This window comes from Oncorhynchus mykiss, chromosome 15, assembly GCF_013265735.2.
Source record: "Oncorhynchus mykiss isolate Arlee chromosome 15, USDA_OmykA_1.1, whole genome shotgun sequence".
In the NCBI taxonomy this organism is placed as follows: Eukaryota; Metazoa; Chordata; class Actinopteri; order Salmoniformes; family Salmonidae; genus Oncorhynchus; species Oncorhynchus mykiss.
The window spans coordinates 20,370,658-20,384,273 of record NC_048579.1 but is presented as its reverse complement, the minus strand read 5'-3'; the positions used below and the strand labels follow the sequence as shown (position 1 = coordinate 20,384,273).

At 43.7% G+C, this 13,616-nt stretch overlaps 1 protein-coding gene across 1 annotated transcript in view; it reads right to left on the bottom strand.

Moving 5' to 3' along the window:
* The window catches only part of ofcc1 (orofacial cleft 1 candidate 1), a 112,111-nt gene that overhangs the window by 36,484 nt on the left and 62,011 nt on the right, over positions 1-13,616 (bottom strand). Inside the window, exons 17-19 of the mRNA XM_036944035.1 lie at positions 11,160-11,432; positions 8,639-8,891; positions 6,347-6,510 (exon numbers count right to left, since the gene is read on the bottom strand). Coding sequence (XP_036799930.1) covers positions 6,347-6,510; positions 8,639-8,891; positions 11,160-11,432 — 690 coding nt within the window. The remainder of the gene's footprint in view (positions 1-6,346; positions 6,511-8,638; positions 8,892-11,159; positions 11,433-13,616) is intronic.

Sequence of the window (13,616 nt, the reverse complement as noted above, 5' to 3'; positions counted from 1 at the left end):
CAAAATAATCTATGGAATGCCCAGGGGAAGCAGAGTATTGATAGCTAAAGAGATGGAGAAAAGTATTTTGTTTGATTGCAAATATGCGGAGGGAGTTGAAAAGAGAACACACAGAAGGCTGTTGTATATAACACCTCTCTCTGGATTACATCTTCAAACCAAGGGCAACCATGGCATCTGGTGACAGAGAGGTACCTTCAGGCGTTCATCTATGTATACGGGTAAGAGAGTCTAGATATCTACATTTTCAGATATTATACGCTTCTAATTTTGACAGAAAGTTGTTTCCATTGCAAGTTAAAGCGTACTGTTAGATAGCTAGCTAATTTTAGCTGGCTGGCTCACTAGCTAACATTACATGTATGATCTGTGTAGTAATATTATTCATATCTCTGAAAGACATTTGCATTGCTAATTATAGCTTAATGTTAGCTAGCTTGCTAGCATTGAACCCAATTGGTTGGCTTTATCTACCTGCAGATTCATGCATGGTAGTAACGTTATAAATTGGGATTATGGTTCATTGTTTAGCTAGCTAGCTACATACAAAAAGACTTCACTATTCAAGTAACAATTTCACTATACCGTTTACACCTTCTGTATCCTGTGCATGTGACAAATAGACTTTGATTTTATTTGAAGGTAATGTGAAGAACAACATGACCTGCACCAGTCAAATTAGGATACAAAGTCAGGCTAAAGAAACAGTGTCCAAGTTCTAAAATTCTCCAGTAAAATGCCCTGCTTTTATTTCGTCACACTCTCAGCTATTTTCTGTAATTAGCTCGCCATTAACTTTTAAATAATGATCTTGTTGTGTGTTTTTTTAAATGTAATAATTAATAAAATGAGCTAAAGTTAAGTAATTGTCAGCTATGATATGGTAATTATTTACACTGGCTAGCTAGCTAACAAGCTAGAAACAAACCAAAACAATGTTTAGAAAGTTGCTTTTAGTTGCCTGGTTTGCTAGATTGACATATACTTAATTTATTTTTCAAACGGATGGGTTTATTGATGTTAAAATACACCAGTTATGCTATTTTAGACCACCAGGCTGCTGATGTCAGGCAGCCTGTCGTTTTTGTGTGCTATTTCATAAAGACAACGACAAGTTTGATGTAGGACGACAATAGAATGTTCATGATGTCACTGCGACAACTGTCTACAGACATAGCCGTAGTATAAACCAGCTTTTACTCTTTAAATCTTTGATTGTTTAGTACACTACTGTACTCACTCTGTTTAGCACATGGCCTCACATGTGAATCCTAAAATAGATGGGTGGAGCTAAGGCTTAAGTGAACGTGAGCGATGCTAAATGGGTGTAGACAAAGAAGAGCTCTCCAGTAGGTGCACCAAAACTTTCAAGGGACATTTTCTCAAAAGTTGGGTTATTTTCTCAAATGTAAGTTTATCAACTTTCAAAGCAAAGTTACTTTCCCATTGTTCCTCAACTGTAGTATATGATATACCAATTTCTAGCTCTACTTTTATTGCATCTTCTCTCCTTGTCGCCTTCTCAAAACCCACTGGATGAGAATGTCAGAGGTCCTTCCCTCTCACCTTCATTTCCAATGGGTTTTGAGAAGGAGGCGAGGAGAGAGGACGTGAGGGATCAAGGAAATGTAATTGAGATTCTTCCCTTGTTTCCCCCATTCTTCACCTCCCTCTCAAAGCACATTGGGGTAGAGGAGTGAAGGTTCCTCCCCTCAGGCTACAATGCACTCTCAAGGAGAGGCAAGCAGTGGAGGAAACAAGGACAGAGGAAGCAAGAATTTGACAGCTAGTTTTCAGACACAGACTCTCTCACACTCACATACACACTCACACACAATGCTTGAAGAGTTTACTGATTATAATGATTTCATTATTGGTTATTATTATTGTCAGTGATTTTATTGACAGAATCCATTGTATTATGCTAATGTATTATATCAACTATTAAAACATATAGAAATGCTGTTGTTTATCTTTTTCATTCTTCAAGGATGTTTAGCATGGCTATAAATTATAGAGAAGTTGACTAAAGCACAAAAAAAACTAGCAACTAGGCATGACAAAGAAACATGCGGTGTCCATGTTTCTTGTGACATTTTGAATGACATGTCGGTGTTTTGTTGTTGCTACTGTAGGTGGTGTTATGGTCTCATTGTGCCCAGCTAGTCTTTAATTCTGCTAGAAAATTATATTTAAATGTATATCAAACCATTTAGAAATGTTGACCATGATGTCACACATTGGCCCATTTATTTATAGAAAGAAAGATCTGTTAAATGGTAGCTGCTAATTAATATTAATCAATGGTGTCAATTATATACACTGAACAAAAATATAAATGCAACATGCAACAATTTTAAAGATTTTACTGAGTTGCAGTTCATTTAAGGAAATCAGTTAATTTAAATAAATTCATTAGGTCCTAATCTATGGATTTCACATGACTGGGAATACAGATATGCAAACATTATTATAATTAGTTATTTATTTAACCTTTATTTAACTAGGCAAGTCAGTTAAGAACAAATTCTTATTTATAATGACGGCCTACCCAGCCAAACCCTCCCCTTACCCGGACGACGCTGGGCAATTGTGCGCCGCCCTATGGGACTCCCGATACAGCCCAGGATCGAACCAAGGTCTGTAGTGACGCCTCTAGGACTGCGATGCAGTGCCTTAGACCACTGCTCCACTTGGGAGTCTATGGGTGTCTGGTGTCTGGTGAGTATGCAGGCCATGGAAGAACTGGGACATTTTCAGCTTCCAGGAATTGCGTATAGATCCTTGTGACATTGGACCATGCATTATCATGCTGAAACATGAGGTGATGGTGGCGGATGAATGGCACGACAATGGGCCTCAGGATCTTATCACGGTATCTCTGTGCATTCAAATTGCCATCAATAAAATGCAATTGTGTTCGTTTTCTGTAGCTTATGCCTACCCATACTATAACCCAACCTCCACCATGGGGTACGATATTCACAATGTTGACATCAGCAAACCGCTCGCCCACATGACGCCATCTGCCCGGTACAGTTGAAACCGGGATTTATCCTTGAAGAGCACACTTCTCCAGCGTGCCAGTGGCCATCGAAGGTGAGCAGTTGCCTACTGAAGTCAGTTACAACGCTGAACTGCAGTCAGGTCAAGACTCTGGTGAGGACGATGAGCAAGCAGATATGCTTCTCTGTGATGGTTTCTGACTGTTTGTGCAGAAATTATTTGGTTGTGCAAACCCACAGTTTCATCAGCTGTCCGGGTGGCTGGTCTCAGACGATCCCACAGAAGCCGAATGTGGATGTCCTGGGTTGGTGTGGTTACACGTGATCTGCGGTTGTGAGACCGGTTGGACGTTCTGCCAAATTCTCTAAAAGTATGTTGGAGGCAGCTTATGGTAGAGAAATTTACATTACATTCTCTGGCAACAGCTCTGGTGGACATTCCTGTAGTCAGCATGCCAATTGCACGCACCTTCAAAGCTTGAGACATCTTTGGCATTGCGTTGTGTTTCAAAACTGTACATTTTAGAGTGGCTGTTTATTGTCCCCAGCACACCGTCAGGGATGTAAACAAATTTGATCACAAAATTTGAGCGCAATATGCTTTTTGTGCGTCTGGAACATTTCTGTGATCTTTTATTTCAGCTCATGAAACATGGGACCAACACTATACATGTTGCTTTTAGATTTTTGTTCAGAATATTTGATATTCCATATCAAATCATTAATATCTGTATTCCACATAGATAGTCACAACATTCAACACAATATATCTCACTTCTAACCATTTTAGCCTTCAAACCAGGTCTAAGGAGCATAGTGTGACAGAGAGGAGGTCCAGAGAGGGTTCAGCCCATTCAGTGTGTGCGCGTGTGTGTGTGTGCGCGTGTGTGTGTGTGTCTCTGTGTGTGTGTGTGTGTGTGTGTGTGTTTGGTTTTACTATCCTTCTGGGGCCCAGAAGTCCTCACAAGGATAGTAAAACAAGCTAAATTCGGACAAGTGGGGACAGTTCGCCAGGCCCCACAAGGAAAACAACTATTTTAGGTTTCGAGGTTAGGGTTAGGGTTAAGGTTTAAATTAGGGTTAGGAGTTAGGGGTTAATGTTAGGGTTAGGTTAAGGACAAAAGGAAAATATGATTTTGAATCAGAATCATCAATTGTTTGGTCCTCACAAGGATAGTGAAACAAACGTGGCTGTCTCATCCCCAAAGCCCCTAACAGACAGACAGACAGACAGACAGACAGACAGACAGAAGACTGGATCCAGACTCATTCAAAGTACTAGATGGAGACCAGTCCCTCTCAATACAAAATTGAGAGGGACTGAGAGGGACTGAAGACCCTTTCCTTCTCCTTTACATTGTAATCATTCTACAATCAATGTCACCACCTCTATTTGTGAAGTTTTTCGGTGAAGGAATAAAAAATTACTGAAATATATATATTTTTCAGCCAATGAATCAAGGCAGCCTAAAATGTAATTAAAAAAGGATAACAGTTCATTCTATCTATACATATAGCCCCAGGCTTTTTTTTAGAAATAGGTCACGAGCTGTGTCAGAGCTCTCCCTCTGACAGCCAATAAGAACATGTAACCCATAAAATTATCAGCCCTCCTCAGCCTCGTGCCCTATATTCAATACAATCCACCCGGCGACTGAGTGGCAGAAATCATTAATACTGGCTGCTGTTTTAATATTGTCCATTTAGTGCTGAGCCGATAAGCGGCCGCTTACGGAAAATGAAATGGTACCCTTTTTTCCCCTTTCGGACCGATTCTAAACTGATTAATTCAATTGTGGACTTTTTACATTTCGAAATGTTAATGGGATTCGGTCTAATTTCAGGGTACGAAAACACACACCTTTTGATGGGGATGTGGTACAGTATTTTATCACATACTCAACGTTTTTCCTACCTCACCACTCCCCCAAAATTAGGCCTACAACTGAATCTTTCCATTATGTAAAAGAGAATTGCCTTTCGGGAACGAAAAATAGGAGAAGAAAATGTAGGAAAATTGGGTACAACAGGCCTACAAGTACATGTTGTATAAAACAAATCTTCAGCTTGCAATAATCACTAATCACCATCAAACCCCAACTTCCTTAGTAAAACATCAATTGAAAGGAACCACTCTCATTGGCTGTTGTTCTGAGCCAATCAGATTAGAGCATTGCTTTCTTCACAGGACAGAGCGACTCATGGGAGAGATAAGTGCTAAAGTGGTTTGCAGAGCCCCATCACAACACAAACACTGCTAGCGCTAACGTTCCACTAACGTTCCAGCAGGGGTGACCTCAATCTGATAGACTTCATCTGATGAGCAGCTCAAACGTTGTCCATCTACTCTAGCAGCAGGCCCTTCAATATGGATACAGCACAAAGATGAAACATACACCATACACCATATCAACTAATCGTATTATGCAAGGATGTTACATACTCACGTTATGTAAAAACAAATCTACCTAGTTCCGAATTAGCCACGCTTTACATCTTCTCTTACCGACTATGGAGCTGCGTTCAATTCGACAACCTTGTGTGGCAGTTCGCTTAATGCATAACTGCATTAGTAATTGCATGAGACTCTAAAATCACAACCGATTAGATCAACACTTGTTTTCTGCGGACATAGTTGAGTGAAAACACAGACACACACACGGATTGAGGGGGTCTGGGGGTTGGTTATTTGGGAGTGGGTATAGGAATTAGTGGACAGGACTGGGTGTTAGAGGGTTTTTACTCTTCATTGGCAGGGTGTCCCCATAGGCTGGACCATCTAAAAATACCCCAATGATAATTCCTAATTCGCTAGTCGCTCTTCCTGTGTGCTTCCCCAGTGTTGTGACACTTTTCAGCCACTAGGAAGGTCAAAGACGGAGGACTCAAAGTCGACACGAAAGCCCAATGTGACAGGACAGGTCTGGAGCAAGATCCATTTCTAGTTCAGAAACGGGCTGTTTCGAGGAACTGAGACGTCAACTACGACATGGTTTCTGAAGCAATGGGAGATGCCAATAGTATTATAATAGTAGCACTACAGTACTACAATACATACACCATGAAAACCCTAGTAACGTGTATGAAAACACATTAAGCTTAGTACTGCATTCAGTGCATTAAGCATAGTACTGCATTCAGTGCTGTTCAATTGATATTTCATTAGCATTAGCGAGTCCCATTTTTCCCGTGTTTCTTATGTCTAGCCTCATCAGCACCGATGGCCAATTTCAATATTAGAATGAATTCAGAATTAAATCAACTTTATCTTCTATGTTTTATCCTACAAATGCATTAAATTAGTTTATTTGGGCATAATGCCTCTGCATGTTTGTGCTGACCTGAGGAAGTAGAGGTAGAGGATGGTGGTGGAGAGGAGGAAGAGGATGGCATAGAGGAAGAGGGTGATGACCACTCCAGCTGCCCCTGATTGGTCGGTCCGGTAGAAGTGCCAGTAGAGCTTGGCTGCATCCGCAACAGGAGACTCTGCACTGTAGGACAGACGCTGAACACGCATAGAGCCTACAATTCAGACCCCTTTGTCTTTTTCCACATTTTGTTCTAAAATTGATTAAATTGTTTTTCTCCCCTCATCAATCTACACACAATACCCTATAATGACAAAGCAAAAACAGGTTTTAGAAATGCAAATGTTTGACATAAACCCCTATCCGAAATATCACATTTACATGAGTATTCAGACCCTTTACTCAGTACTTTGCTAAAGCACCTTTGGCAGCGATTACAGCCTCAAGTCTTCTTGGGTATGACGCTACAAGCTTGGCACACCTGTATTTGGTTTCTCCCATTTTTCTCTGCAGATCCTTTCAAGCTCTGTCAGGTTGGATGGGGAGCGTCGCTGTACAGCTATTTTCAGGTGTCTCCAGAGATGTTTGATCAGGTTCAAGTCTCTGACTTGGCTCTGACTGGGCCACTTAAGGACATTCAGAGACTTGTCCTGAAGCCACTCCTAAATTGCCTTGGCTGTGTGATTAGGGTTGTTGTCCTGTTGGAAGGTGAACCTTTGCCCCAGTCTGAGGTGCTTAGCGCTCTGGAGCAGGTTTTCATCAAGGATCTCTCTGTACTTTGCTCTGTTCATCTTTCCCTTGATCCTGACAAGTATCCCTGATGCTGAAAAACATCCCCACAGCATGATGCTGTGACCACCATGCTTCACCGTAGGCGTGATGCTTGGCATTCAGGCCATAGAGTTCAATCTTGGTTTCATCAGACCAGAGAATCTTGTTTCTCATGGTCTCAGAGTCCTTTAAGTGCCTTTAGGCAAACTCCAAGCGGGCTGTCCATGTGCCTTTTACTGAGGAGTGGCTTCCACCAGGCCACTCTACCATAAAGGCCTGATTGGTGGAGTGCTACAGAGATTCTGGAAGGTTCTTCGATCTCGACAGAGGAACTCTGGAGCTCTGTCAGAGTGACCATCGGGTTCTTGGTTACCTTCCTGACCAAGGCCATTCTCCCCCAATTGCTCAGTTTGGCTGAGTGGCCAGCTCTAGGGAGAGTCTTGGAGGGTCCAAACTCCTTCCATTTAAGAATGATGGAGGCCACTGTGTTCTTTTGGACCTTGAATGCTGCAGAAATGTTTTGGTACCCTTCTCCAGATCTGTGCCTCGACATAATCCTGTCTCGGAGTTCTACGGACAATTTCTTTGACCACACTGCTTGGTTTTTGCTCTGACATGCACTGTCAACTGTGGGATCTTATATAGACAGGTGTGTGGCTTTCCAAATCATGTCCAATCAACTGAATTTACCACAGGTGGACTCCAATCAAGTTGTAGAAACATCTCAAGGATTCACCTGAGTTCAATTTCGAGTCTCATAGCAAAGGTTCTGAATACTTATGTAAATAATGTATTTCTGTTTTTTTTTCTTCTAAAAAACTGTTTTTGCTTGTCACAATGGGTAATTGTGTGTAGATTGATGAGGACATTTTTTTATTTAATCCATTTTAGAACAAGGCTGTAACGTAACAAAATTTGGAAAAAGTCAAGGGGTCTGAATACTTTCCGAATGCGCTGTATATACACTTGATTAAATACAAAGGACAGTACAGTACATCTACAGTGTAATCTACAGGTAATATAAGAGGTCTCCGACAAAGAGAAAACTGGGGAAAGTGTTTGGTTTGCACATGCATTTATCAAGGCCCTCTGTGGTATTCCATTACGTGAGGAAATATTATACTGTGCTAATATCTCTTCACTAATAACCATATGATTAACCATAGGATATGATTGGACAGTACACATGTATATTAGACACATACTGGACATTCACCTTGGATTATCATTTATGTTCATTGAGGTATACGGTGGTTATTGAAATTATAGATGGATCAAATACCAGGCCAAATAATAATACACATATACACTGCGTGGCTTTCAAATAGCCTCTTATCAACCTCTATGTCATGGTTTCACATTCCGCATAAGCAACTGAAAGTCATCTGACGGTGGAGTTCTTTCGGACAGACAAAACGGGATCCCTGATGCAAAAAGACATGGATCTAACCTTGTGGTTGCTTTTTTCCTAACTTCTAAAGTCACTTTGCTAAGATAAAGTGAACTTCCCATTTAATGTGAACACAAGTGTCCAAGTTATTTTAAGTGACTTACCCCCAGGACGGCATCCACTACAAAGACCGCCAGCGGGTCCAGCACTGTCCACACTCCCAAAGCCATGATAAAGTTTGACGTGAAGGAGGGGAGTGAGCCAAACGCTAGCTGACAGCCCCATCTGATCAGGAGCAGCAGCAACGTTACGGCGTTCAAGGTCAGAGGTCCCACCACGACCATAGCCAACTCCTCGCGGGTATGAAGCAAGGAATTCTGGTAGACCAACTCCACGGTGTGAGCATGGAACTGGAATCTGGAAGGGGGGGGGGGGGGGGGGGGGTAGAGGAAAACAAGAGAAGTGTTAGCCTACATCAGCTCTTTGGGGCGCTCCATCCACTCCAAAACAGAACACATGTACATGTGATAGCACACTGAAATAGCAAAACATTCATGTCTAAATATATATTGTATAAAGAACATACTAGTAGTGTTTTTGTGTGCATCATAACCAAAAACGATTAATTTCCGTTTGTGATGGGGATCACATGATGAATAAAGTACATTGCGACAAAAGATGATGGATCTACAGTACCAGTCAATTCATAGTCAATTCTATAAAACTAAGCATGCAACTTAAGTGTTGTGAAACTGTAGTTTTCGATAACAAAAGGTAAGATAAGATGTACTGTACCTACACTCAACAATTCACATCATGGCTCATGAGTTTCTTAATCTACCATCTGCGAGTAGTGCTTGTGTGAGTAAAGAGGTGCCTGTTTTGCCCATTAATTCACATGTGATTCACTTAGAGAAACAACCCACTCTCAGCCACTCGCCATTACTCCCACTGATGGTCCATTTGTACTCCTTCTGAACCAACACAACACTGCTAAACCTACTATCACTTTCTGTATTCTCAATAATTCATCTGTTCGTCTATATGCTACGCTCATTTTGGTTTGTCTACAATTCTGTCCTGACCTGTCTAGAGGTTTCCATCTTCAGTTTAAGTCAAATTCCATGGCAACTTTACAATTCTATAAACAGTCATTATATCCCTATCCCTGTATTTCAATATACCGTATCTGTGGTTTGTACCAGGTGTTACAAATGTCATTTTTACAGAAAGATATATTGTTGAATGTTGACAAAGACTTTCCATATAAAATGGGGAGTAATAATACTGATTTAGTACTCTGAGCGGGCCACAGAGTGGTGTAATGTCTAATGTGCATGTGGTGCTCTTTAATGACTGGGCCTGTGAGGTGGTGGTGTGATATGCTGGCAAAGTGGCTCTTGGCCACCTGACTGGTGATGATGTGTGTGTGTGTACAGTCTGTGTGTGTGTGTACGTGAGAGTGCTGGGGGTGATGGGAGAGCCGCGTGGGGCCTGAGTGAGAGTGTCTCGCTCATGAAGGGCCCGCTTTGCTGCCCGCTGATGTCCCAGAGGCACTATTGGGGGAGGGTATCGGGTGAGACAGGGGGCTAGACACAGGGGGTGGGGCAGGGGGGAGGCTGTCAGCACACTGGCCATCCCCAGACTGTCAGAGATGGAGACAGAGAGCTAGCTGGGGACTGCCCATTACAGGGAGAAATGCTCAGAGGAGGAAGCGGCCAGACATGTGGAACTTGTCATCCGTTGGTGGCTGGTGACCCCCTCGATTTCCATGTTTTTTTCCTCCATCCCCCCTCCCTCCACTCCATTTTTACTCATGCACATTTTTCCCGTATTCTGTCAGATGTCTTTTCTATGATTTAATGCTTGTAAGCATATTCACAGTCTAGCTTTTAATGTGATGAATTAAATCAACACCATGTGCTATTGAGATGTAACAGCCTCTCAATGGCATCCTACTTTGTTTATTATGAAATACTGTCTACAAAATAATAAACAATACATTCTTTCCAAATAATGCACACGCAAGAATGCCTGTTGAAATCAATGAATTCTCCCACATGGTTTCATTAATGCTTAGGCAAGTCTTGTTAAACTGGTAATGGGCAGATTTTTATACAGTATCTAGTGGGAGGGAGTGTGTGAGTACTTATGTACATCTATGCACACACACACACACACACACACACACACACACACACACACACACGCACACACACACACACATCTAAATCTACTAATAATATGCATATCTTATCTTCTGGGGATAGGTAGCAGGCAGTTGAATTTGGGCATGCTTTTCATCCAAAATTCCGAATGCTGCCCCCTATCCTAGAGAAGTTAAACTGGTAATGGGCAGATTTTTATACAGTATCTAGTGGGAGGGAGTATGTGAGTACTTATGTACATCTACACACACACACACACACACACACACACACACACACACACACACACACACACACACACACACACACACACACACACACACACACACACACACACACACACACACACACACACACACACACACACACACACACACACACACACACACAACTTCACTGCACTGTGCTAGCTCTCGCCTCTTCTCTCCTCTCCCATGCACTCTCTCTACACACACACAATCACTCCTCCTCCTCCACCTCCTCGGAGAGAGGAGGATATCAAAGGAAGCACACTCACTTGTTGACAGGAACTGCGATGGCCTGGAGGAAGAGCCACTGGCTGCAGTAATGCAGGTAGAGCCTTGCAAACCAGATCAAAGCCAGGAGCGGCATAATGAGGCAGAGCTGTGCTGCTGCTGCTGCTGAGGAGGAGCGCCAGCCCCAGCGCCGCGGTGACAGGCCCAGCTCTGACGGGATCATGCGGAGAGCCAAATGTGTACGCTCAGCAGCCCCACCATTGCTACCACTGCCGGTGCCGCCACCGCCCGGCCCTCTGTAGGAGAGCACAGGCCTGGAAAAAACATCACACATACAGTATATACAGTATATACTTGGATATACAGGGAGAGAGGGAGACACAAGAGAGATTTAGAAAGATGACAGCAGGAGAGTGCAGGGCCTGGAAACAACAAACACACACACACACAGGCCTCTCTCTCGTCTCTCTCAGCAGCCCCTCCTACCCCTGCTCAGCTTCTCTCCACACAGGCCTCTCTCTCGCCTATCTCAGCAGCCCCTCCTACCCCTGCTCAGCTTCTCTCCACACAGGCCTCTCTCTCGCCTATCTCAGCAGCCCCTCCTACCCCTGCTCAGCTTCTCTCCACACAGGCCTCTCTCTCGCCTATCTCAGCAGCCCCTCCTACCCCTGCTCAGCTTCTCTCCACACAGGCCTCTCTCTCGCCTCTCTCAGCAGCGCCTCCTACCCCTGCTCAGCTTCTCTCCACACAGGCCTCTCTCTCGCCTATCTCAGCAGCCCCTCCTACCCCTGCTCAGCTTCTCTCCACACAGGCCTCTCGCTCGCCTCTCTCAGCAGCGCCTCCTACCCCTGCTCAGCTTCTCTCCACACAGGCCTCTCTCTCGCCTCTCTCAGCAGCGCCTCCTACCCCTGCTCAGCTTCTCTCCACACAGGCCTCTCTCTCGCCTCTCTCAGCAGCGCCTCCTACCCCTGCTCAGCTTCTCTCCACACAGGCCTCTCTCTCGCCTCTCTCAGCAGCCCCTCCTACCCCTGCTCAGCTTCTCTCCACACAGGCCTCTCTCTCGCCTCTCTCAGCAGCACCTCCTACCCTGCTCAGCTTCTCTCCACACAGGCCACTCTCTCGCCTCTCTCAGCAGCCCCTCCTACCCCTGCTCAGCTTCTCTCCACACAGGCCTCTCTCTCGCTTATCTCAGCAGCCCCTCCTACCCCTGCTCAGCTTCTCTCCACAGTGCACCTCTCTCTCCCCAGTGCAGCCCTGCTCCTGCTCAGCCATTCTCTTTCATATAGAGGGCACAGATGGAGAGTCTGGATGGAGAGGAGGAGAGAGTGGGTGCTGCTGGGCCAGTAATGACCTGGCATGGAAAACTGGAACGCCACATTAGGACAAGACTGAGAACATAAGAGCCTCTCTCAACAGGGCTCTAGTCTCCCCTACCATCTCCAAACTTAGTACACACACACACACACACACACACACGCACGCGCGCGCGCGCGGCTAAAGACACAACATGTCCCCTTGTCAGTGTGAGAAAAGTCAAACAAGGCGAAGGAGCATCCTAATATTTCTCCAGGCAATGGCCCGTGGACATCCATACGTCTAGCCATCTTTCTGTTCCCAAAGATGCTTGGTATTCACTTTGTAGTGTGTACCCAGGGAAATGGTTTGCATATAATGCCTAAAGAGGAAAAGCAAAAATAATCAATTGTTTCTCTCCATCCCCTCATCCAACTGTACTGTTAGATTTGAGTCCAGTGGAGCGCAATTCACCCAATATTAAGTCACAGGATGTGGCCGGTAATTTCCTAAATCAAGTCACAATAAACTAAAAGTGATCATCAACCAAACCCCGGAGGAAGGCACTCTGTGAAGTGTTAAATTATTTGTGTTAAGTTCTCAGGTTTCCTTGCAGATAAACACGAGAGATCGCTTCAAGTTCTTTCCATGTGGGAGAGCTCGCTTTCATTCAGAAAATGCCCAGTCAACAGTTATAGACTGTAGATAAATATTCATGCAGCACTCTGAAACAAACTGGTACAGTGAGGATAAACTACGTAGCATACAAGTCAATTACTGGAAAAAATACTACTGCATTCTGTCAATGCACTTATTCATGAAGCCCATACTGTAAATTTAGTGTGTTACAAACTAAATGTGGTGAGTTTTTAACAAAGTGCATGTATTTTGTCTCTACTTGCTGTTTTGTCATTGGAAAAAGGTCAGTTGTATCATTCTAGGCCTTATCACGACTCTGGCTTCGTGGCGTGGTACAGAAAGGCTTTCCGCACGTCGGCAAAAGTAAAATTACAAAGTAGACAAAAAAGCTATGTGTCACAGACATAGGCAAGATGATACCCTGTCAAGAGGCATTACGGAGGAACTGCAAATACAACCTGACTCCCATCTTTCTTGTAATGAAGATATTGATGATGCATGAATAGGAATATTTTTAGCTGTCTCCACACAAGGGGGCTACTCAAAGCCAAATGGGTAACGCAATG